Source organism: Eubalaena glacialis, chromosome 14 (assembly GCF_028564815.1).
Source record: "Eubalaena glacialis isolate mEubGla1 chromosome 14, mEubGla1.1.hap2.+ XY, whole genome shotgun sequence".
Lineage (NCBI taxonomy): Eukaryota > Metazoa > Chordata > Mammalia > Artiodactyla > Balaenidae > Eubalaena > Eubalaena glacialis.
In genome coordinates this window covers 55,028,444-55,052,656 of record NC_083729.1, presented here as the reverse complement: position 1 = coordinate 55,052,656, position 24,213 = coordinate 55,028,444, and the positions used below count along the sequence as shown (strand labels likewise).

The window sequence follows — 24,213 nt, the reverse complement described above, 5'->3', positions numbered from 1 at the left end:
GCTCTCTATTCTGTTTCATTCATCTATGTGTCTGTTTTTGCACGTGTACCATTTCTGTTTTGATTACTATAGTTTTATAGTATAGTTTGAAATCAGGGAGCATGATACTTCCAGCTTTGTTTTTCTCTCTCAAGATTGTTTTGGCTATTTGGGGTCTTTTGTGTTTCCATACAAATTTTAGAATTATTTGCTCTAGTTCTGTGAAAAATGCCATTGGTATTTTGATAGGGATGGCACTGAATCTGTAGATCACCTTGGGTAGTATGGTCACTTTAACTATTAATTCTCCCAATCCATGAGTACAGTATATCTTTCCATTTGTTTGTGTCATCTTCCGTTTCTTTCATCAGTGCCTTATAGTTTCCCAAGTACAAGGCTTTTACCTCCTTGGTTAGATTGATTCCTAGGTATTTTATTCTTTTTGATGCAGTTGTAAATGGGATTGTTTTCTTCATTTCTCTTTCTGATGGTTCATTGTTAGTGTACAGAAACACAATAGACTTCTGTTTATTAATTTTGTATCCTGTAATTTTACTGAAGTCATTTACTAGTTCTGATAGTTTCTTGGTAGCTTCTTTAGGATTTTCTATATATAGTATCATGTATTCTGCCAATAGTGACAGTTTTACTTTTTCTTTTCCAGTTTGGATTTCTTTTATTTCTATTTCTTGTCTGATTGCTGTGGCTAGGACTTCCAATATTATGTGGAATAAAAGTGGCAAGAATGGACATCCTTGTCTTGTTCCTGATCTTAAGGAAATGCTTTCAGCTTTTCACTGTTGAGTATGATGTTGGCTGTAGATTTGTCATATATGGCTTTATTATGTTGAGGTATTTTCCCATTATATCAACTTTGTTGGTAGTTTTTCTCATAAATGTATGTTGAATTTTGTCAAAGCTTTTTCTGCATCTATTGAGATGATCATATGATTTTTATTCTTCAGTTTGTTAATGTGGTCTATCATATTGATTGATTTGCGGATATTGATCTATCCTTGCACCCTTGGGTTAAATCCCACTTGATCATATTTTATGATCCTTTTAATGTATTATTGTATTCGGTTTGTTAATATTTTGTTGAGGATTCATGCATCTATGTTCATCAGGAGTACCGGCCTGTAATTTTCTTTTTTGTCGTGTCTTTGATTTTGATATCAAGGTAATGCTGGCTTTGTAGAATGAGTTTGGTAGCATCCCTTTTGGAGTAGTTTGAGAAGGATAGGTGTTAACTCTTCTTTAGATGTTTGACAGAATTCACCTGTGAAGCCATCTGGTCCTGGACTTCTGTATGTTGGGAGTTTTTTTTTTTTTTTAATTATTTGATTTCATTACTGGTAATCAGTCTTTTCATATTTTCTGTTTCCTCCTGTTTCAGTTTTGAGAGATTGTATGTTTCTAGGAATTTATCCATTTCTTCTGGGTTGTCCATTTTATTGGTGTATAATTGTTCGTAGTAATCTTTTATCCTTTGTATCTGTGGTGTCAGTTGTAACTTCTCTTTCATTTCCGATTTTATTTATTTGGGTCCTCTTTTTCTTGATGAGTCTGGCTACAGGTTTATCAATTTTATTTATCTTTTGAAATAACCAGCTCTTAGTTTCATTGATCTTTTCAATTGTTTTTTAAGTCTCTGTTTTATTTATTTCCGCTCTGATCTTTATTATTTCTTGCCTTCTACTAAGTTTGGGTTTTGCTTTTTCTTCTTTTTCTAGTTACTTTAAGTGGAAGTTTAGATTATTTATTTGAGATTTTTCTGTTTACTGAGGTAGGCTTGTATTGCTATAAACTTCCCTCTTAGAATTGCTTTTACTGCATCTCATAGATCTTGGATTGTTATGTTTATGTTTTTATTTGTTTCTAGGTATTTCTTAAATTTCCTCTTTCATTTCTTCAGTGACCCATTGGTTGTTTAGTAGCATGTTGTTTGGACTCCACATGTTTGCGTTTTTGAATTTTTTCTTCTTGGAGTTGATTTCTAGTCACATAGCCTTGTGGTTGGAAAAGATGCTTGATATGATTTCAGTCTTCTTAAATTTATTGAGACTTTTTAAAAATAAATTTATCTATTTAATTATTTTTGGCTGCATTGGGTCTTTGTTGCTGCGTGTGGGCTTTGTCTAGTTGTGATGAGTGGAGGCTACTCTTTGTTGCGGTGCAGTGGCTTCTCCTGCTGCCGAGCACGGGTTCTAGGCACGCGGGCTTCAGTAGTTGTGGCACGTGAGCTCAGTACTTGTGGCTCGTGGGCTCTAGAGCGCAGGCTCAGTAGTTGTGGCACACGGGCTTAGTTGCTCCACGGCATATGGGAATCTTCCTGAGCCAGGGCTTGAAGCCATGTCCCCTGCATTGGCAGGCAGATTCTTAACCACTGCACCACCAGGGAAGTCCCTTTTGAGACTTATTTTGTGGCCTAGCATATGATCTGTCCTGGAGAGTGTTCCACGTGCATTTAAAAGAATGCGTATTTTGCTGCTTTTGGATGAAATGTTCTTTACATATCTGTTAGTTCCATCTGGTCTAATGTGACATTTAAGACCATTGATTGTCTATCTGAATGACCTATCCAACTATGTAAGTGGGGTGTTAAAGTCCCCTACTTTTATTGTATAACTTTCAGTTTTTCTCATTAATATTTGCTTTATGTATTTAGGTGCTCCTATGTTGGGTGCATATGCATTTACAACTGTTATATCTTCTTCTTGGACTGATCCCTTGATCATTATATAATGTCCTTCTTTGTCTCTGGTTACAGTCTTTGTGTTAAAGTCACTTTGTCTGATATAAGCATTGCTACCCAGCTTTTTTTTCTTTTTTTTTTTTTTGGTTTCCATTTGCATGGAAAACCTTTTTCCATCCCTCACTTTCAGTCTGCGTGTGGCTAGGTCTGAAGTGAGTCTCTTGTAGGCAACATATATATGGGTTTTGTTTTTATATCCATTCAGCCACTCTATGTCTTTGGATTGGAGGATTTAGTCCATTTACTTTTAAAGTAATTATTGATAGGTATGTACTTATTGCCATTTTGTTAATCATTTTCTGGTTGTTTTTGTAGTTTTTTTTTCCTCCTCTTCTTTTGCTCTCTTCCCTTTTGATTTGATGACTATCTTTAGTGTTATGTTTGTTTGGGTTTTTTTAGTTTTTTTTTTTGATGTGGACCATTTTTTTTTAAAGTCTCTTGAATTTGCCGCAACACCGCCTCCATTCTGTGCCTTGGCCCTACAGGCATGTGGGATCCCAGCCCCCCGACCAGGGATTGAACCTGCATCCCCCCCACTTCTTTGGAAGGTGAAGTCCCAACCACTGGACCACCAGGGAAGTCCCTAGTGTTATGTTTGGATTCCTTTCTCTTTTTTGTATGTGTATGTATTGCAGGTTTTTGGTTATCTTTGATTAGTTAGTGTGTATGTATTTGTAGTTTTTGGTTACCATGAGCTTTAAATATCACACACACACACACACACACACACTGATTATTTTAAGTTGATCCTCTCTTAAGTTTGAACGTATTCTAACCACCCTACATATTTACACCCCACCCCCACGTTTAACGCTTTTGACGTCATATTTTACATATTATTGTTTTGTGTAACTCTTAACTACTTATTGTGGATATAGATGATTTTACTACTATTGTCTTTCAAGCTTCCTACTAGCTTTATAAGTGGTTGATCTACTACCTTTACTATATATTTGCCTTTACCATTGAGTTTTTTAATACTTTTCTTTTTTTAATTTAAATTTTTAATTGAAGTATAGTTGATTTACAATATTATGTCAATTTCTGCTGTTCAGCAAAGCAATTCAGTTATACATATGTGTGTGTGTGTGTATATATACATTCTTTTAAAAATATTCTTTTCCATTATGGTTTATCATGGGATATACTTTTCATATTTCTAGTTGTGGCCTTTTCTTTTCAACTTAGAGAAGTCCCTTTAACATTTCTTGTAAAGCCAGTTTAGTGGTTCAGGACTCTTAGCTTTTAGCTTTTGCTTGTCTGTTAAACTCTTTATCTCTCCTTCAGGTTTGTGATAACCTTGCTGGGTTGAGTATTCTTGGCTGTAGGTTATTTCCTTTCATTATTTTGAGTGTATCCTGCCAATCCCTTCCGGCATGTAAAATTTCTGCTGAAAAGTCATCTGATAGTCTTATGGGAGTTCCCTCATACATACTTAGTTGCTTTTCTCTTGCTGCTTTTAAGATTCTGTATTTATAATCTTTTTTTTTTTTTGCCATTTTCATTTTAATGTGTCTTGGTGTGGACCTCTTTGGGTCACCTTGCTTGGGACTCTCTGTGCTTCCTGGACCTGGATATATGTTTCTTTCCCCAGGTTAGGGAAGTTTCCAGCTATTATTTTTTCAAACAAGCTGTCTGCCATTTTTTTCTCTCTCTTCTCCTTCTGGGACCCCTATAATGTGAATGTTAGTATGCTTAATGTTGTCCCAGAGGTCTCAAACTACTTTTTTTTATTCTTTTTTCTTTTTTCTGTTCAGCTTCTGTGATTCCCACTACTTCCTCTTCGAGACTGCTGAAGAGATCTGTATCATCTAATCTACTGTTGATTCCTTCTAGTTTCAGTTATTGTATTCTTCAGCTCTGTTTGGTTCTTTATATTTTCTAACTCTTTGTTGAAATTTTCACAGTTTTCATTCATTCTCCTCCTGAGTTTGGTGAGTATCTTTATTATTACCTTGACTTTTTAGTGGAGGTGATTGCTTATCTCCACTTGGTTTAGTTCTTTTTTTGAGGTTATGTCTTGTTCCTTTGTTTGGAACATATACCTCCGTCTCCTTATTTTGCCCAATTCTCTGTGTTTATTTCTGTGTGTTAGGTCAGTTACATTTCCTGATCGTGGAGAAGTGGTCTTAAGTAGGATATGTCCTGTGGGGCACAGCAACATGCTCCCCTATGGTTACCAGAGCTATATCCTATAGGGGTAGCCCCTATGTGGGGCTGCATGTGCCCTTCTTTGTGGGGAGGCCAACTACTGTGGGCGCACTGGTAGGCATGGCTGGCCTCCGGCCTGATGGGCTTTGAGGCTGTGCCTTATGCAGTGGCCATGGGCCTTCTGGAGGGTGGGGCTGGGTCCCCATGTGGCTATCTGTTCAGCTCGGATGGGTTCAGGGCTAGTGCTGGCCTGCTGGTGGGCAGGGCTGGGTTCCCAGTGCTAATAGACTAGAGGGAGGATTCCAAAATGGTGCTCATCAGCACTGGTGTTATTGCAGTGCAACAAGCTCCCAAAATGGCTGCTCCCATCATCTCTATTCCCTGGAGAGGTCCCAGTTGCCTCCTGCCTCTTTCAGAGGCTCTCCAACATTGTCCAGTGGGTCTGCCCCAAGCTCCTTTCAAACAACTGCCTCTGGCTTGGACTCAGAGCATGTGAGATTTTGCATGCACCCTTTAAGAGCAGAAACTCTGTTTCCTATAGCTCTCCAGCTCTCCTGAACATAAGATCCACTAGTTTGCAAAGTCACACATGCTGGAGGCTCATCTTCCCAGCACAGGACCCTGGACTGGGGAGCCTGATGTGGGGCTCAGACCCCTTGCTCCTTGGGGAGGACCTCTATAATTGTGATATTTCTCCCATTTGTGGGTCCCTGACCCAGGCGAGTGGGTCATACCTCTACCCCTCCTACCTGTGTTGCTGTAGTTTCTTCTCTATGTCTTTAGTTGTGAAAAATCTTTTCTGCTATTCTTCAGGTTCTCATTGATAGTTGCTCTGTAAATAGTTATAATTTTGGTGTGTCTGTGGGAGGAGGTGAGTTCAAGGTCTTCCTACTCCACTATCTTGGCCACCTCCACTAATGGTAAATTTTATGTTGTGTATATTTCACCACAAAAAATGGACAAGGGATCTGAACAGGCATTTCACCAAAGAAATGATACAGATGGCTAGTAAGCATATGAAAAATTGCCCGACATCATATGTCTATAGGGAATTGCAAATTAAAATGAGGTGCCACTACACGTCCTTTAGAATGGTGAAAATCCAAAATGCTGTCAAGACCAAATGCTGGCAAGGATGTGGCTAATAGGAACTCTTATTCATTGTGCATAGGAATGCAGAATAGTACAGCCACTTTGGAAGACAGTCCTGTAGTTTCTGATAGAACTGCTACCAGAATTCTGCAGGGCTAATACTATTAGCCCAGGGTTTTTTCCTTACCACACTCCACTTTCTCATATGTCCTGTGTATGGTATCTGAAAAGATAACAGTGTTGTTAGTGGTCATCTGAACTCAGAGTGGGGTTTCTTTCTGTCTTTCCTTTTTTCTTTTTGGACTCAGAGGAAGTATTAACTACTAATCTGTCTTTCGATCTTGGGTATATAGGTTTAAAATTTTCTTGCTTATTTTAAAAAAGTTATTTTCTTAATTGATTTCTGTTATAAAAATAAGGATTTTTTAATTTGTTTTCCCACTTCATTCTAAGTTTATGGAGATTTTACTATAATTGTATAAAATGGGATGAGTATAAGTACATAGACATTCACACGTCTCAGTGGTATTTGGTTTATTAAGCATACTTGTTACTTGTATTTAAGTTCAAGAGGCTAGTGATTTCATATTAGAAAAATTTGGAACTTATTTGGTATATTCTGATATTCTGTTTTGTTAAATATTTTAATGCTTTGAATACTCATATTGCCACACAGCATTGATCACATTATTTATTTGTCTTTTTATTAGAGAGAGAAGATTCATGAGAGATGCAAGAAAATTTGTCCTCCTAAAGATACCTTTGACAGGACTCTCTTACATACTCATGGTATGAATATGTGCTATTTGTAGCATAGCATAAATATTAATGAACAAAATCTTAATTTGGGGACCTTGTTGACTATCATATCTAGTTTTTATTTCTAGTGAAATGTCTATAGCCTGCAACCATAATCTTTTCTAAAAGCTTTAAAGAGAAAAATCATGGATCTGATGGTAGTGTTATCCTTCAGTTCAACAAATACTTATTTAATATTCAGATGCTTTGTACTTTGCTTGTTGCCTAAAAATAGATGAATAAGAAATAGTCCCTGTCCTCAAGAAGCTGATGGTTTCCTGAGCAAGGTTAAACAAACCAACACTGTGTATCAGGCAGTAAGTTCAGCATGGTAATATTGTAAAGAGTTCCTAACTTAGCTTTATAAAAACTAGAGTTGATGAGGATTGTCTGTGTTTTAAACTAACTATCAAGAAATATTTATGTGCAAAAGGACATTCCAGGAAAGGGGACAGTTTATGCAAAGCTGTAGAGTCAAGAGAGAAATTAGCATGTTCTGGGACCTGCAAGAGTTTAGTATGCTGGCTCCACTGGGAGCAAGAAATGAGGCTGCAGAAGTAGGTAGGAGTCAGATCATGAAGAGCCTTGTATATCATGCTGAGACATTTTTCTTTTCTAAAAGCAGTATAGAGTTACAAAATATTTTAAACCAGACATGATCAGAGTTATGATTATATATTTCACTGTGAAAGCAGTTGTGGGTAGTAAATTTATAGATGATGATAAAACTGGAGGCAAGAATACAGTAGAAGCCTATTGCAGTAATACAAGCGAGAAATCATGTGTTCCTAATAGCAGTTATAATGAGGATGGAGAGGAAATTAGGTCTTTAAGAGATGCTTCAGAAATGGAGGCACAGGTTTTGGTGGTCAGTCATTTGTTAGTAATGGAGCAAGAATGATTCAAGGATGATTCCCACATTTCTTGCTTGGGCAGCTGGCTAGGTGAGAGAGGTAGTATTGGAGAAGGAAGTTTGGAGGAGATAGAGGCTGGTTTAATTGAAGTTTTGCATAGAAGGAGAAGTCTGGTATGCAACCCAGAGCTCAGGAAAGAGATCTAGGCTGGAGATACAAGTATGATAGACATTATCATAGACAGTATGCTAGACAATAGCATGGTAGTTGAATCCAAGGGCACAGGTGGGATCACCCGGGAGGATGTGAGTAGTAAGGAGAAAAGAACTGATGATAGAACACTAGGAGGCTGTCACATTTAAGAGGGAGTAGAAAATGTACCTGTGAAGGAGACTAAAAAGAAGTAGTCAGAGAGACAGGAGAGTCAACCAAGAGAGAGTTCCACCTTAGAGATGGAAGGTAGTTAGAATTTCAAAGAAGTGCGAATAATTAGTCTACAGTGTCAGAATACTTCTGGGATAGATCAGGTTTGCACTCTGAGAAATCTCTGTGGATTTGGCAATTTGGGAGATCTTAGGGAGAACATTTAGACTGGAGTAGTAGTTACAGAAACTTCAATACTATGTATTAAGGAGTAAGTACAAGAGTAAGAAGTGGAGACTGCCAATATGGATGTGACTTGAAGATTTGAAATGTAAGGTATTGACTAGAGGGAACAGAATCCCTCTAGTTTGTTTCTACTAGCAGTTGTGCTAGAATGTTTTTGCATGGCCAGGATTAGATGAGGCAAGAGAGGTATTTGCGTAATTCTGAGAGTGAGTGCTTCCTTAAATTTTGCACCTGAGGTTCTCCCTTGCCTCAACCTACTCTAGGCCCTGGGTTTTATCTTTCTTCTTCTTCTTCTTCTTTTTTAATGGAAGAGAACTGAGCGTGTTTGTATGCAGAGAGGAAAGAGCTATTAAAATGTTAAAGATATGGAGAGGCAGGGTAATTGATGCGAGCTCAGAGAAGAGGCAGGGGAGGATGGAGTCTGAGTACAGAAAGCTTAGTTTTGGAAAGGAGGGTACCTTGTTTGAAATTTGATTGGTGAGACAAAGATAAAGGAGGTTCATTTGCAAGAAGTTTGTAGAGGATACAAACTAAGATGTCTAAGAAGAAAACTAATATGGCATTAAAAATTTTTTTGATCATAGGAAATACTGGATGGGATGGTGGATCTTTTGAACAATAAAAATAGCATTTCTATAAGATAACACCAAGCTTTCTGTGTCCATTTAAAAAAGACTTGAATACGTTTAGTTGTTTTATTGCTACTATACAATTGATTAAAATTATTTGAAACATACGTTTTATTCACTGCTTTGCCTACTCCTAGGTATACAGAAGGTGTTTGATATTTGTTGAAGAAAGAAACTTAAATGGTTATTTAGTTGTGACCTAGTATAGTATTGAATCTGTCAAAATATATTTTATGGAAATAAAATGAAAACAAGTTTTAAAAAATCATATTTTCCCTTTTCCTTTTTTAAAATAGATAAATCCAGGACAGATCTGGAGCAAGTACCTAAGGTAACAAAACCTGAAAAATGAGAATACAGCTTTTTAATATTTGATCTTTAATTTTGCCTTGTAAGAAGCTTTCACTGGGCTGTTTTCTGATGCTTTGACCGCTTTGCCTCTTCTGGGACTTTCTCACTTTTATTCTCTCTCTTTTGCATGATCAGTCTCTTCTTTATCACCAAAACCTACAAATATGTTTAAATCTTTTCACTTTAAAATATAATTTTATTGATCTTATTACCCCTCCAAATTATTAGGGATATTTTCTTTGTATGAAAAATTTTGTAGAGATGTGTAATAGATGAGTGTTTTTTTGTTTTTCTTTTTTTTCTGGGGAAGGAGTCCATTGCATTCATCATATTCTCAAAGAGGTCTGTGATAATTGCTCTTTAGGGTGAGAAGAGACAGAAGGATGAGAGACAGAAACAAAAAGGAAAGGGCAGTCGTTTTTAAAGTTCTTTGATTCCTACAAAATAAAATTCAAACTGTGTCATTTAAGGCCCTTAATTATTCACTTCCATCATAGGCACACTCTTAACTTTTGCCTACTAATCTTTACACATTCTTTACTTCAGCCAGACTTTTTCGCTGACTCCGTGCTTTACTTGCAGTGTTCCTTTAGCCTGGAAGACTTTTCTCTTATGTCCCCATATCTAATCCTTTACAGTTTTTTGCTTAAATGACAACTTTACATGAATACATGTCCTCCAAATGAAGATCATTGGCCCCTTTGCCAAACTGCCATAGCATTTTATCTAGACCCCTGCCTTCCCTTTTAAGGCATTTGTCACTCTTTCCCTTATAAAATATTTATGTATCTATTTTATCACATCCGTTGGGCTAAAGATCCTTGAGATTAGGACCTCTGGAATAATTTAGCTTTGTTTCCACCTTAGTGCCTAGCATAAGTAAAATCATAGATAGTCAACATTTATTGAATTAATCAATACTTTCAGTTATACTAGAGGGACTAGAAAATATACTCATGTCCCTAGTTAGATTTCCCTATCACATTCATACTAATTTTTTGATATGGGTCATATGCATCAGTGAATATAATAAAATATAACATAGAAATTAATTGATTAAACCATGTTTCAGGCCTTATGCTATGTGCTGGAATAGAAAGATTAATAATATATAAATCCAGTCTTATAGGAACATATGGTCTGGGGGAGATATACATATTAAGTAAAAATATTTATGAAGTATGAGATAAATAAGTATACATGGTATACTTGTGTTTAGAGATGGGGTTAAATAAATTTTGTGAAGTATGAGATAAATAAAACTCTTAATGCCATTCTAAGAGAGTTTGGTCTGTCAGTCATGGGAATCCATTGAGAGATTTAAAAAGAGAAGTTAATTCAGTTATAATTGCATTTTAAAGATATATAGAGGATAGATTAGGGAAGGACATCAGTAAGTAGCCATTTACTATAATCCAGAGATAATGAGGAGCTGTAGAAATACTGTGGAGATAGAGTAGAGAGGAGATTCAAGTGATAATAAGGAAATATTAAGGGTAGTACTTGGTGCCCAGATGGATGTGGTATACAAGGGAAAGGAGCAGTCTCTTCATAAAATTGAATTTGTTTTGGTTTTAAAATTCAGTGTATGTCTAATCTAAAAAAGAAAGTTTGAAAGAATTTTGAGCAAGAGAAAATAGAAATATAAGTATAGAGATATTGATATTTGATATTTTTAAAAAACCACTATCAGTGGGAAATAATACAGAAATTTTAGGATAAGTATGATATCTCCCTTTCATATGTGCCCAGTGGGACTGCATTCGTGAGTTTGACCAAGTGGTAATGGAATGACCATCTCTATTGGTAAAGGCAAAAAAACATTTTTCTATCTTTCATGAGCATTTTTAGCTGGATGAAACATTATTTATATATTTTTCTTCTACAGATTTTTGTATAAATAACTCAACTTGTTATCACTTGCTTTTTCTGTATATGCCTGAGATTCAAGTTAATTATTGTTTAATGGTCTTATGATGTTAGAAGGATAATGGATGTAAAGAAAATGTTTATCTAATTGAGGGAAATGCATTTTTTTAATAGATTTTTATGAAACCAGATTTTGCCTTGGACGATTCGTTAACTTTTAATTCAGTTTTACCATGGTCTCATTTTAATACTGCTGGTGGAAAAGGAAATCGTGATGCAGCTTCCTCAAAGTTGCTACAAGAAAAGGTAGTTTCTTTTTTACTTTTCCCATGTAGAAAACTATTTTAATTAAGTGGTACTGTTTGTGTGAGTTCAGAGTTAGTTATTTAGTAGGCACTAATACCTTTAATTTCATCTTTATTGTTACTGATAATTAGAACCCTTCAGATCTTAACTGATAAAGTAATAGCACTTTGTTTCAATGCAATACAAGTTGTGCTGTTGAAAAAGGAAAAGGTTATTGTTTGAGTGCTTATTATCTGAAACAGCAGTTGATAGCAATCTCAATTGAAAGGATGTATTAGATAACACAATTAATTGTTTTACATTTATTCCAAACAGTATATTGGCTAATTTTATATTCTTTATGATTTAAAGCACAGAAAATTAACTTTTCCTGAGGTACTATTTTTCTTCGTTTACACATAGTAATGATGATTATTTTGAAGCAAAAATATCATAGTTAAAAAATGCAGTGTACCTTTAGCTTTGCAAAGCTTTGCAAAGCGTAGCCTTTTGCGTGTTATTAGTCAGCAGTTTTTCAAAATTTTACAATGTTCTATATTTCAGAAGTCAACATCTTGAAAGTCATTTAAAATGTAAAACTTTAAACATAACTCACAGATCAAGAATCTTTTAAAACTGAAACAGGAAGTAAAGACCTTTGATCTCTGTTCTTTCTTAGCACTCAGTTTGGAGCTTTTCTAAAACTGACTGTGGTTCCTAAACTGAGATGAAAGCATTTCATTTTAGTCTGGTGACAGCTCTTGGCAGTCTGAAAGCTTGCCTCAGGTAGACTATTCAATAAGTTGGGTCCAGTCCTCCTCAGCAACTGAAGAAAGGGCTACTTAGGGCGGAGAGGAGAAGAAATGTGGGGAAAGAATTGTGAGTATTCCGTTTCTCACAGTTGAAAATGAAAATGAATTCAATTTTTTTTTTTTTTTTGGCAACATTTTCATCTATAAAGGTTTTCCTTGAGTAAGAATAAATTCACAAATCTTATGAAAACAATGGATATATAGACACAGGCTCACTCCCAGACTACTTTTTCACATTCCAAGTATATCCCCTGGTAGAATAATACCTTAAAAGAGAAAAACAACAAAAGCCAATAAAAATTTCATCAATCTATACAGATAGTTTTAGGAATACTTTAAAAATTGTTCCCTTTATAGAATTTTAATAGGAAATGAATTATGAAAATATTATGCCTTTGAAAAGAATAGATCAATGGAGTATTGATAAATTGCAGAAATCTTTGAAATTCAAATGAAACAATTTTCTCATGCTAAATGTTTAAAGTGATTAAAGTAATGGAAATTTTTTTTTTTTTGGCAAGTTGCAGAATCAGCTTTATTACATTTACATTTTGTCTCCTCATTCTGCTCTGTTCTTAGAAAAGGAATGGAAGACAGGATTCCAAGACAGGATTCAAACTCACTGTATGATTGACAGCACCCGTTTTATCTTGCTAGCTTTAAAGAGGGGATGCTACAACCAGGATTAGAGAAATTTTTGTCCTATTGTAGTACTGCTACCCAAAGTGCTGGTCTGCGATGAGATAACGAGTTTGCTCTAGAACGTAAATCATTTCACTGCTTCCTTCATTAAGAAAGTCTTTCTATGAAAAAGCAATACTGTGGGCTTAGTGATGTAGTTGATTTAATTTCCAGCAGAGTTCCTCATTTCATCATGGACCTGTTAAACAGTTCACAAACTGGCAGCAGCATATAAACTGCATTCTGAGTACCGCTGTCCTACAGGAGTTACTTTTTCTCCATTTTCTGAAGATTGAGTCTACTTTAGCTTGTGATGTACCTAAGTACCTTCACCCCCATATTGCTTTTTAGGTAAATAAATGAACAGCTGTTGAAGGTAAAAAGAACAACAACAAAAGAGTATAAATGCAACAGATTTAAACTACAGAAGAATGTCTTGTTTGTAATCTATTATATATTATAATAGATTATTGAAGGAGCCGTATTGAAGATATGCATGATCCTGCATGGTTTTAATGAGACAGGCTTGGTGACCAAATAATCCTCTAATTTTATGAGTCCTAAATGTTGAAAGCCCATTAACCCTTTAACACTACAAATTATCCTGAGATGTTCAGAGATAATTCTTAAAGTTTGAGCTATAGGTTGAAGAATCTAGAAGTAAAAAAGTGGGAGAGAAATGGAAAAATAATATAGCCAAAAAAGGCATATGCAGTTATGAAGGAAGAAAAGACAACTCAAGTTTTAGAAGTCCATATTTGAAATTAGAAAGCATTCTTAATACATGTTACTCCAGGAATTAATTTTGGTAGTACTACAAATAAGATATATATGAACTAATTGTTTCAGTCAGCTGTTTAAGAGGAAACCACATTGGAAATAAACTGAGTTTTACAAATTGATAAAAGAATAATTATTGAAATGCGAAATTAACAGCCTAAAAAAAAAGATCCAGGTGAATTCTAGTACTCTCTGTAATTTGTGGCTGGATCACCAATCTGTCTTTCATGAATTCTCTAACGTTTTGAGGCAGCATGGTACAGTAGAAAGAACTTCAGTTTTTGAGTTAGACAAACCTGGGTTCAAATTTCAGTTTTTCTACTTACTAATCATATGACTTTATTCAAGTTATTTAATGTTTCTGAGCCTCATTGTCCTCATCTGTAAAATAAAATAATAATAATACCTGTATTCCAAGATTGTTAAAATTAGAAGATGGTGTATATAAAATACCAGTGCCTGATACATAAAAAGTCAGTAAATGGTAACTATAATCATCTTTCAGTCAGATAAATGATACATGATATTGGTGATGGCAATGATGTGTGGAGGTTAAGGAAATCAATCATTCTCTCTCAGATCTTGGAACTTCTAAAACTAGATTATAATCTGAGATGACTGTGGGCTACTTTTACTTTCTAGAAAGTAGTTGGTGTTTGGAGGACAGTAATGGCAGGAGCAGAGGAAGAAGGTAAATCACCTTCTATGCTTTTGTCTTACATTTATTAACTTTGGGCTCTACCTTTCATCTCCCTTCTATTTTGTATGCCTAGTATCAAGCATCACATAAACAGTTCACAAAATGGGATTTAAAATACATGTAGAAATATTGTATCATTTTCAGAAAGTATTTGGATAGTTAAGGTATACTTATAATATGTTGTGATTTTTTTTTTTCTTTTCCTTTCCTCTTAAGCTGAGCCATTATCTGGATATTGTGGAAGTAAACATTGCTCACCAGATCTCTCTACGTTCAGAAGCATTTTTTCATGCAATGACCTCTCAACACGAATTGCAGGACTACCTCAAGAAAACTTCCCAGGCTGTAAAAATGCTTCGAGATAAAATTGCACAGATTGATAAAGTAATGTGTGAAGGATCACTACACATTTTAAGACTGGCACTTACCAGAAATAATTGTGTTAAAGTATACAATAAACTGAAATTAATGGCCACTGTACACCAGACTCAGCCTACAGTACAGGTGTTGTTATCTACTTCTGAATTTGTCGGAGCATTGGACTTAATAGCAACAACACAAGAGGTTCTACAGCAGGAACTTCAGGGCATTCACAGCTTCCGGTATGTCCATTAAGGAAGCCATTAGAAATAATGTTAGAAATTTCTAAAGGATAAATTTTAGTGTGTAATGTTAGCTGAAAATGTATGAATGTGTTTAGAGTTACAAGGGTATTTTTTTCTTCCAGATTGATCTGTTTAATAATGTTATCATTCTGATATTTTAGTCTTACTAAAACAAACAAAAATCATAAGGACCAATATTTACAGAGACATTTGGATAAAGAAGTAAAATTAAATTTTCTAGTAGATGAAATCAACGAAGGGCCAGTCACAGCTTTGAAAATTATATTTTGAAAATGTTGAAGTAGTTTTGTGTCAAGATAATAGATAAAGGTAGAAAAAGGAATACCAGTATAGCTGAAATTAAGTTCATTTTAAAAGCCATTGAATAAGTTTTAAATTAGATAATTATTAAAATTCATTTCTCATTTGCAGTCTATCACATTGCAAAAAATTCCACACGATGATGGAAAAGACCCAATTTCTTCTAAGTTTTTATTTTGAAAATACCTTTAAGATTAGGGTTTTAGTTATTTTATGTGAGATCATGTCATATGTTTAATTTACAGATTACACCAATTGTAAGCCGTCAAAATTTCATTCAGTTAAGCAGGCTTTCAGTGTCCTTGTTGAAGTTCCTATCTGCTGGGAAACCTTATACTACTGAGTGACTACAAAGAAGTTTTATGGAAGACATGCTCTATAACTTAATATATTCTGGAAAGGTTATCTTCAATATAAGTTTATTTTAATTGAATTATAAGTTCTTATTGACTAAGGATATGTAATTGGAATATTTATTTAGAAAGCACTTTTAAAAAGTTGGCCCAATTTTAATTATGCAAATGAATGATTGATTCATTTATTCAAGAAATGGTTATTGATTACATGACAGACACCAGGCAGAATACTGGGAATATAGCCATGAACAAAGCAGAGATGCTTTCTGCTCTGTTTCTACAATTTATTTGGTAGGAGGGAGACAAATTACTGGGTAGTTATTATACAGTACAGTACAGTATGATGATGAATGTACAGATTGCTATGGAGCCTAACCTTACGGGAAGAACCTTATCCAGACTTGGATGTTTACAGAAAAAGTTTGGATCACAAACCTCTTTGAGAATCTATTGAAAGCTGTGGATGGACCTTCTTTCCATAAAAATATACCTGTACATAAAATTTTGCAATCAATTTTGGGTGGTTCATAGTCCTTTGAAGCCTACTTTGGATTTCTCAGCATGGGAACCCAGGGTGACTAAATGATTTTTAGTTTCCCCTTTACCTCTGAAATTTTAAATATTTCTCTTTTTTGAATGTGTGTATGGCATATATTTTTTAAATAATATTAATTTTGTCAGTATTTTAGCAAAATGGACTTCTGTAATGACAGAAGCTGTGTTTTTTCTTGTCACCACTATATAATACGAACTTGATGAATATCGGGAGCTGATTCTACAAAGTAGAGTGCTTTATCCTCTGAATAGAGCAATAGAAACAAAGATTAAATGCTTGCCTGCTAAACACAAATTCTGAAACTGTTCTCATTTTTACTCCAAAAGTCATGCAGTTTATTTTATTTCATTTTCCTGACTCATAAGTTTATGCCCAATAATACTGATGAAAAGTTTAGTTCTCCAAAGCTATCTGGAAAATATTTAAGAACAGGGTTGGATATTTATTCCCAGTAGATTATGATTTATCAGGAGGCAGAATGAAAATTTTATAATCTTGTAATTATCTTGAGCTCAAGAAAGAGTTTACCTTTATTGTCATCCTTACTTTTTTTGTTTGTACCTTAACTCAAAAGACAAAATATTCTTCATAAAAAAGTGTATATGGTTTTTTAAAAGACTTTCAAATATTCTGATTATCTATGTTTTACTCAAATATCTACTATTATTTTTTTAGAACCTGCACATTTGTAAAGAGTGTTTATTCTTCATATAAAATATAATATATATGAAAATATATTTGAACCTTGATACCTTGCAGGTTTCATATAGAAAATATTCAGTTACCTTGAAATTCAGGGATATAATGTTGTTATTTGCTGTTTCTTACTGTAAAGGTTTATGTAGAAACTTCAGTTTTCACCACTGTTAAATTTTTTCTTTATTACTTACTGCCACCATTACTCTACTACTACCACCACTACAAAACCTAAGAACATTTTTTGAATACTGTGGTATTCTGTACCAGTGCTAAGAATATTGCATATATTATTTGATCCCCCTCCCCACTCCAAAAAAACCCCTCTATGAGATAGATAGTTTTATCCCCATTTTAATAGATAAGGAAACTGGAGCATTGAAAATCTTAGATAACTTGCTCCAAGTCATACAGGAAGTTATAAAACAGTAGTCAAGATTCAACCCAGATCTCATCGGACCCAAGAGTTATATATACTTTTTAATATATTTGATTGAGGTTTTGTAGGACCTCAAATAGATCACTCTGAACGTCAGTGCTAATTTTCTAGTGCAATAGATGTTAAACTGTGGGCAACTGAGTTAGAGGTTTGCTGAGCTAGGAATCTACCATAGTAATAGATTTTAGGTTAAAAATTAATGAAACTAGTTTTTCTAGTCGTACGCCGCCTTCTTCTTCTTCTTTTTGAAAGAAAATGTGGAAAACATTCAGAGTTAATTATAGGTTCCAGCTTATTATGATTTCATTGATCAGAGGCCACCTTAAGGGATTTTTATTATTGGAAGTATTAAAAGGTATTTAACATCTTCTTTGCTCCTATATAATCTCCCATAATTTAGATCTTGAAAACATGATATGAAAACATCCACATTGTGTGCTCTGAGGTGAAGCCAAAACAACAGATTTTCTGCTATTTGATGAAACTAGTATTACTGTAGGGTTTATTGATATGTAAGTTTCTGTGATAAAAGCAACACAGAGGTCATTGTAGTGAACCCACAGCTTAGTAGAAGACCTGAATTCATGTACAAATTGAGGCATATTAAAGTAGAAAGTATTAGAATTGCTCCAATTTGTTTAGCTGGATATATGAGCCTATGTACTTTTTCAGAAAGTGATTTTTAGTTATTTGTCTGTCATTTCAGCAGATTTCTTTCACTACTGTAAAGTATTATATGTGATTATTAGGATACATACTTTTAAAATGAACTGTTAGCAGATTTATCTATTAAATATTTTTGGTAAGGTTAATAATAATATACAGGCCAGTATAACTGCATCTATTGTTAAAGTAGTCAAAAATATTTTAAAAACAGAGCAAGGATGAATAGGTAAATCCTATAAAACACTAATTCTAGAAATTTTATTTAGGGATTTGCTTAGACAAATCTTTTTATATATGTTATCATATACCTGTGAGTACATAATAAATACTATTTGATGTTAGTATTGAGATTCATATCTGCTCTTCTTTATTATATTTGTCAGACTTTAAAATTACTTAAGATGCATAAAAATGAAGCTACTCAGTTATTTTTGACAATATCTGAAGTTAAATAGAACCTCACATTTAAGTTATTAGGCTGAAATGATAGAGTTTTATTACTTTGATGCCCAAACATCAGTAGATACAGTCCTATGGACTTCCTACCATAATTCTTTGTTGGGATTTGCTGAAGACTATATGTACCTGAAGGTAACACAGACTTGAGTGTTAACCTCTAGTCTGCATTTAAAAGGAATTTTTGATCTTTATAAAAATCAATTAACTGAGAACAAAGCAATGTTAAACTTATGTGTGGATTCATATCCTACCCTATTACTGCTTTTTAAAACTTATTGAAAACTGAAACGTACAAAAAAAATAGAGGAAATATTATGAAGAGAGTTATATGAAGCTGGATAAATTGCATATCACCTGTGAGTTATCAACTCATAGCCAACTTGGTTTTCTCTATATGCCTCCCCCTACTCCTGGATTATTTTGAAACAAATCCAAAACATCATTTCATTTCATCCATAAGTATTTCGTTATGTATCTCTGAAAGATAAGGATCTTTAAAAACATAACTCGAATATCATTCATAGTTTCAAATAGCTAGTCAGTGTTCAGATTTTCCTATTTCTCTCAAAATTCTTTTCACAGTGTATTTGTTGAAACAGGATCCAAATAATAACAACTGTATATTCCAATTGGTTGATGTATTTCAAATGTCTTTTGATATATAGTTCTCCATTCTTCTCATTTTCTCCCTTTCAAAATATTTATTGGAGAAATTGAGTTGTCTTTGTAGTGCTTCTCACAGTCTGGATTTTGCCAACTGCATCCCCATGTTTAGTGTGTTTTCCTTTTGCTTGTATTTTCTATAAACTGGTAGTTAGATTTAAAGCCTTGATCAGATTTAAGTTTTTCTTTTTGTTAAGAGTACCTAATAGGTGTATTTCAGCCAAGAGGCATATATCTGGTTGTCTCTCTTTTCATGAAATTAGCAGCCATTTGGTGATCATTGCCTAGATTTATCATCTCATTATGGGTTGCAAATCGTGATATTCTAATTCTAAACTTCCTTATTCATTTATTAATGGAATATTTCTATAAAGCCATATTTCTCCATAACAATTATTTGATAATTTTGAAGGACAGTTCTTACAAGGATAGGCAAGATAAAGTCTAGGTTCTTTTCCTTTATTTAGCAGTTTTTAAAATAATGAATTGAAAAATGTAGCATCTTCCAAATGTTTTATAAGCACATGGATTTATATATATTTGAAGTATTAAGTTTTTTTTTTAATCGATGTTCATATTGTCCTATCTTTTGTAGGAACCTCCTCAAGTCCTTTTGATTCTATGAGTAGTCATTAATGGTTTTCTTCGTGTTATGACAGGATATTCATATTATACATTTTCTGCTCCATATTTGTAAACTGCCATTTCTCTAAGGAACCCTAGTTTCTTTTAGTAGGAAATGGTATTTAGAAATTACAATCTAGGTATCAGAGGTGTTCCTTGCTACTGGATTGGTCATGATCTCTAGGCCTTTTTAGTGGGCAGAGCTAGAAAATAATTTTCCCTCTTTTTCTTAAGGTATATCCCTTGTGGTATGAATGGATAAATTACTGTGTTTTAAAGTCACTTGCAATAATTCCTGTTTGTGTAGATTTGCCTGTACTTTGATACATAGTTAAGTTCATTTGTTTCACTTGCTTTTGATATTCAAGGATTGCTGTTTTTAAATGTAATATTGTTCTACAACTATGTTAAGTAGTTACATCGTTCCAAAGTCAAACCTATAAAACAAAAGATATTCAGAGAAATTTAACTTCTATCTTGGTTCTCTTCCTCTGTACCTACTCCTATAAGTCATTTTAAAAAGTTTTAGTTTATGTTTATTTATCCATCTCTCTGTCTGTCCCTCATCTTAGATAAGCATTAGCATACTGTACATACTTTTCTCCACCTTGCGGTTTTTACCTTACAGTATATACCCTGTAGATCATGCTACAGTATGCATTCTCAATGGGGGATATCACCCAACGGGGGGAAAAGTTTGTTCTTGAAGGGTGAAAAAAATTCTTGGATTTTACAATGGTTTGTGGCCCTCCAAAGGCCACGGTACAGTATATCTGTGATATTAAAACTTCATGGGGAGTGATTAGGAATAAAAATGTCTGAAAAGACTTTGTAGGGGGGTAGTAGTTGAGAAACTGCTCTGTAGCAGTATATAGTATATTAATTGGTATTCCTCAATTCTTTTAAAAGTGTATAGGGTCTATTATGATATATTTAACTAGTCTTCTATTGGTCAGCATTTGGGTTGTTTCCATTCCTTTGCAATTACCAACAGTGCTGCAATGAATGTATGTTCTTTTGTCATTTACCAGTGTATCTTTGAGATGGATTCTGAGAAGTGAGATTCCTAGGTCAAAGGCTAATTGCCTATGTAATTTTGCAAGACACTGCCAAATTCCTTTTATGGCAGTGTTTTAGTTTGTAAGAGTGGATATGTTATAAATTAGTTTATTGTGAGATGTTGTCACCATTTATGAGAACCTTATTAGACTTCTAACTAGCTGTGAGAAATATAATTTTCATATTGCAAAAAGCAAATTTATGTTATTTCACTTATCAGATTTTTTCTAAAAGTATCACTGCATACTTACCATATTGTTGTTGTTCATAAGGAAGAACAACGGATCTGTCTAAAAGGTCACATGCTTTAATTTTTTTTAATGTGCTATATCTGGTCATAGTAAAGACAGTTGCTAACATTAAGGGCTTGTTTTTCAAGTAAATGTAGCATAAACTTTTAAAATGTTTTTATAATTAATTATAAATGTTTACATTTAAGATAAATTTCACTTAATTTTTGAAATGCCTTGGTTTCAACTAGATTACCTAGGTTTCTTCAACCCATTGTTTTTATGAAACTATTAGATTGTGTGGCAAAAATCCCTTTGGATATGACGGTATTCATCCTTAGTGCCCTTCAGAGCAGGGATTAACTACCTGGGACCACTCTTGTCACTTGGACAGTACTTGCTTTTTCTAAGGAAAAGGTTCCAAATCTCTTTAGTAATACTTGCCCTCACCACCCCCACAACTCTGCCAAAGTTAGAGTCCTGCTCACTTTCACCCTAGCCAGGATCTGCAGGTGCTGAAGAGGTGGACTAAAAAGGAACATCATACTTCATGAGAAGAAGTTCCATGGATAGATTATAGCTCAGTGACTTTAGATCTTCACTCGTGTGTTCTAATGACTTTAATGGCCTGAGGGATATTGCACAGTAACTCAAACTGATCCTGACAGAGGTTGAGCTGAGTCAGTCTCTGCTATAGTCCTTCAGATATTTATAGGTACCCAGAACAGGGCCTGGTGCATAGTAAGCACTTGTATTTATTGCATACATGAATGGCTGGGGAGCTACTGACATTTATATTCAGTAAGTGGTTAATGAGGAAAGGACTTAGAATATCTGAGTATTTTGTCTGTGAAAAGCAGACTAAAAAGCAGTCATGAAGTTTTCTAGAACCAAGTTTCCTATAGTATATTTAACTGTTTGGAGGTTAAAGATATACAGAGAAAAATAGAATTTGGGAGATGACGTGAAACTGTCGCAGTTATTTTTGTTAAGTTGAAAGACTCCATTTTACTAAAACATCACCTTGTTGCACAAGTACTGTCAGCTAGAAAAGTTTTGCTGACGGGTTCCCTTGATCGTGGAGTAAATCTGGGTTTTTAATAAATGTAAGTAACATTTCCCTCTTCCTTTGTAGGCATTTGGGATCACAGCTTTGTGAATTAGAAAAACTGATAGATAAAATGATGATTGCAGAATTTTCTACTTATTCTCACAGTGACTTAAATAGACCATTGGAAGATGACTGTCAAATTTTAGAAGAGGTATGTCTTTTGAACTATAGAATGAAATTGATGTCATTGCTTAGTGTTATTTCCTAACAGCCTTAGTTTAGAACACATTCTCCTCAGGTTATAGTGAGCAAAATTATCTTCAATATCAAGCCTGTGAGACCTATGAAATCTTTCACTAACTGTGTGACTTTAGGAAGCACATAATTGTTTATTATCCTGTGAAATTAGAGAATAAATAAGTGTATAGCTTAATTAGAAATGGGAGTTAAAATGAAGTCTTTATATGGCTTACTACCCAAGTTCCAAATATAGATATAGGATGTAGATATAGGTTGAATTAACTTATATCCATGTATATGCATGTATTGGAGTGTGTCTTTTATAAAAAGTGATCATTATTATATGGTAACTTATCAGTCATTCACATTCACTGAGCACCTATTTTGAACATGTTTTATGCATATGCATATACAAATATATCATATTTGGTAACTTATCTAGTAACTTCTCAATGCTGATTATTGCCAAGAACTTGTAAAGAATCCAAAAAGCCCTGATAGCAGCCTAAGTAGTTAAAGAGATTTTTGTAAATGTTAGCAGTTAATGCTCCACAAATAATCCAGGTCATCATTCCAGTCTTCTAGACCAGTAATTAGAAAGCACCAGGCTCATAGAGTATTTATTGGTCATCAGGGTTTGAGAAGAATACTTTCTAGCTACTTACTGAAACTAGACCAGAATGTACTCATATTGTTTTGTCCCCAAACCAGCTTCATTTGAGCCACTATAGTAGGTTAGGATTTACCTGTTTTAGAATAATGACTCCAAAAATCTGATGACAAGATTGCTATGGAAAGGGGTTCTTAAGGCTTTTAGAAAATACCATAAGGAGGATAGAGATTTGAGGGTCAAACAATAAAACCCTTGACGTTGATTATTTCTACCTCTAAGTGAGATTATTTTGTATTTGAATTTTGACATTGTATACCCTTCTTTTATTTTCACAGGAAAGACTAGTATCTCTTGTATTTGGACTTTTAAAACAAAGAAAACTTAACTTTTTAGAAATATATAGTGAAGAAATGATTATTACAGCAAAGAATATCATTAAACAGGTAATTATACTTTTTTATTTGATATATTTTGGTCTAGAATCTTTTGTGAAGTTTATTTTTACATGATCCTGTAATAATACATGCAGTATCATAGTAATATTTTCTCATTTATTAAAAAATTTTAAATATAGAAAAATAGAAGAAAGAAAAACATAGCCCTACCAGTCAAAAAGATTATCACTTTAAGAATATTTCTAAGCATAAGTTGTTACTGGTGTTTTTCATTGGTGCTCTCATACTGTATATATAATTTTGAATTGTATATATATTTCCGTTTGAATCATAACATAAGCATTTGCTCATAAGCCTTCAGAAATATCACTTTTAATGGTTGTATAAAATTCCATCAACATTATGTTAGTTAAACCTGTTTAACCTTTCCTCTGTGTTAAATATTTAGGTCATTTTCATTTCGGTACTATAAAGAGCACTGTGACAAACATCTTTGGTATGCTTTGGTATAAAGTCTTGTTTGTTTGGTTTCTCATATTTAAGACTATTTTTCTTATAACTGTTTCCTGAAGTGGAACTATTGGTCAGAGAGTGAAAAGTATTTTTAAATTGTTTGATACATAGAGCTGAATTGCTTTTTTTCTAAAAAGATTTTACCAATAGTATATACTTTCACCAGCATTTCTTCTTACTCTGATCTCTAAGAAATTATAATTGTAAACTAAAATCTATTTTTTTTTTTAGTCTTCCCTGATTTTTTTCCCAAGCTAATTGGTATTTATTACAACACAATTGGCATAAAGTGATAAAGTGGAATTGTCAGACATTTTACATCTGCATTACTTTTAGAAATTAAAAGAAAAAGCTTACCACCTACAATGCTATCAAAGTTTCA

General features: G+C 33.9%; 1 protein-coding gene across 5 annotated transcripts in view; it reads left to right on the top strand.

Moving 5' to 3' along the window:
- VPS54 (VPS54 subunit of GARP complex) overlaps positions 1 to 24,213 on the top strand; it is a 94,030-nt gene that overhangs the window by 27,765 nt on the left and 42,052 nt on the right. For all 5 annotated transcript variants that reach the window (XM_061168777.1, XM_061168773.1, XM_061168776.1 and 2 more), the window contains 6 exons: positions 6,688 to 6,766; positions 9,164 to 9,198; positions 11,262 to 11,393; positions 14,562 to 14,947; positions 22,155 to 22,281; positions 23,259 to 23,366. In XM_061168777.1, coding sequence (XP_061024760.1) covers positions 6,688 to 6,766; positions 9,164 to 9,198; positions 11,262 to 11,393; positions 14,562 to 14,947; positions 22,155 to 22,281; positions 23,259 to 23,366 — 867 coding nt within the window. The remainder of the gene's footprint in view (positions 1 to 6,687; positions 6,767 to 9,163; positions 9,199 to 11,261; positions 11,394 to 14,561; positions 14,948 to 22,154; positions 22,282 to 23,258; positions 23,367 to 24,213) is intronic.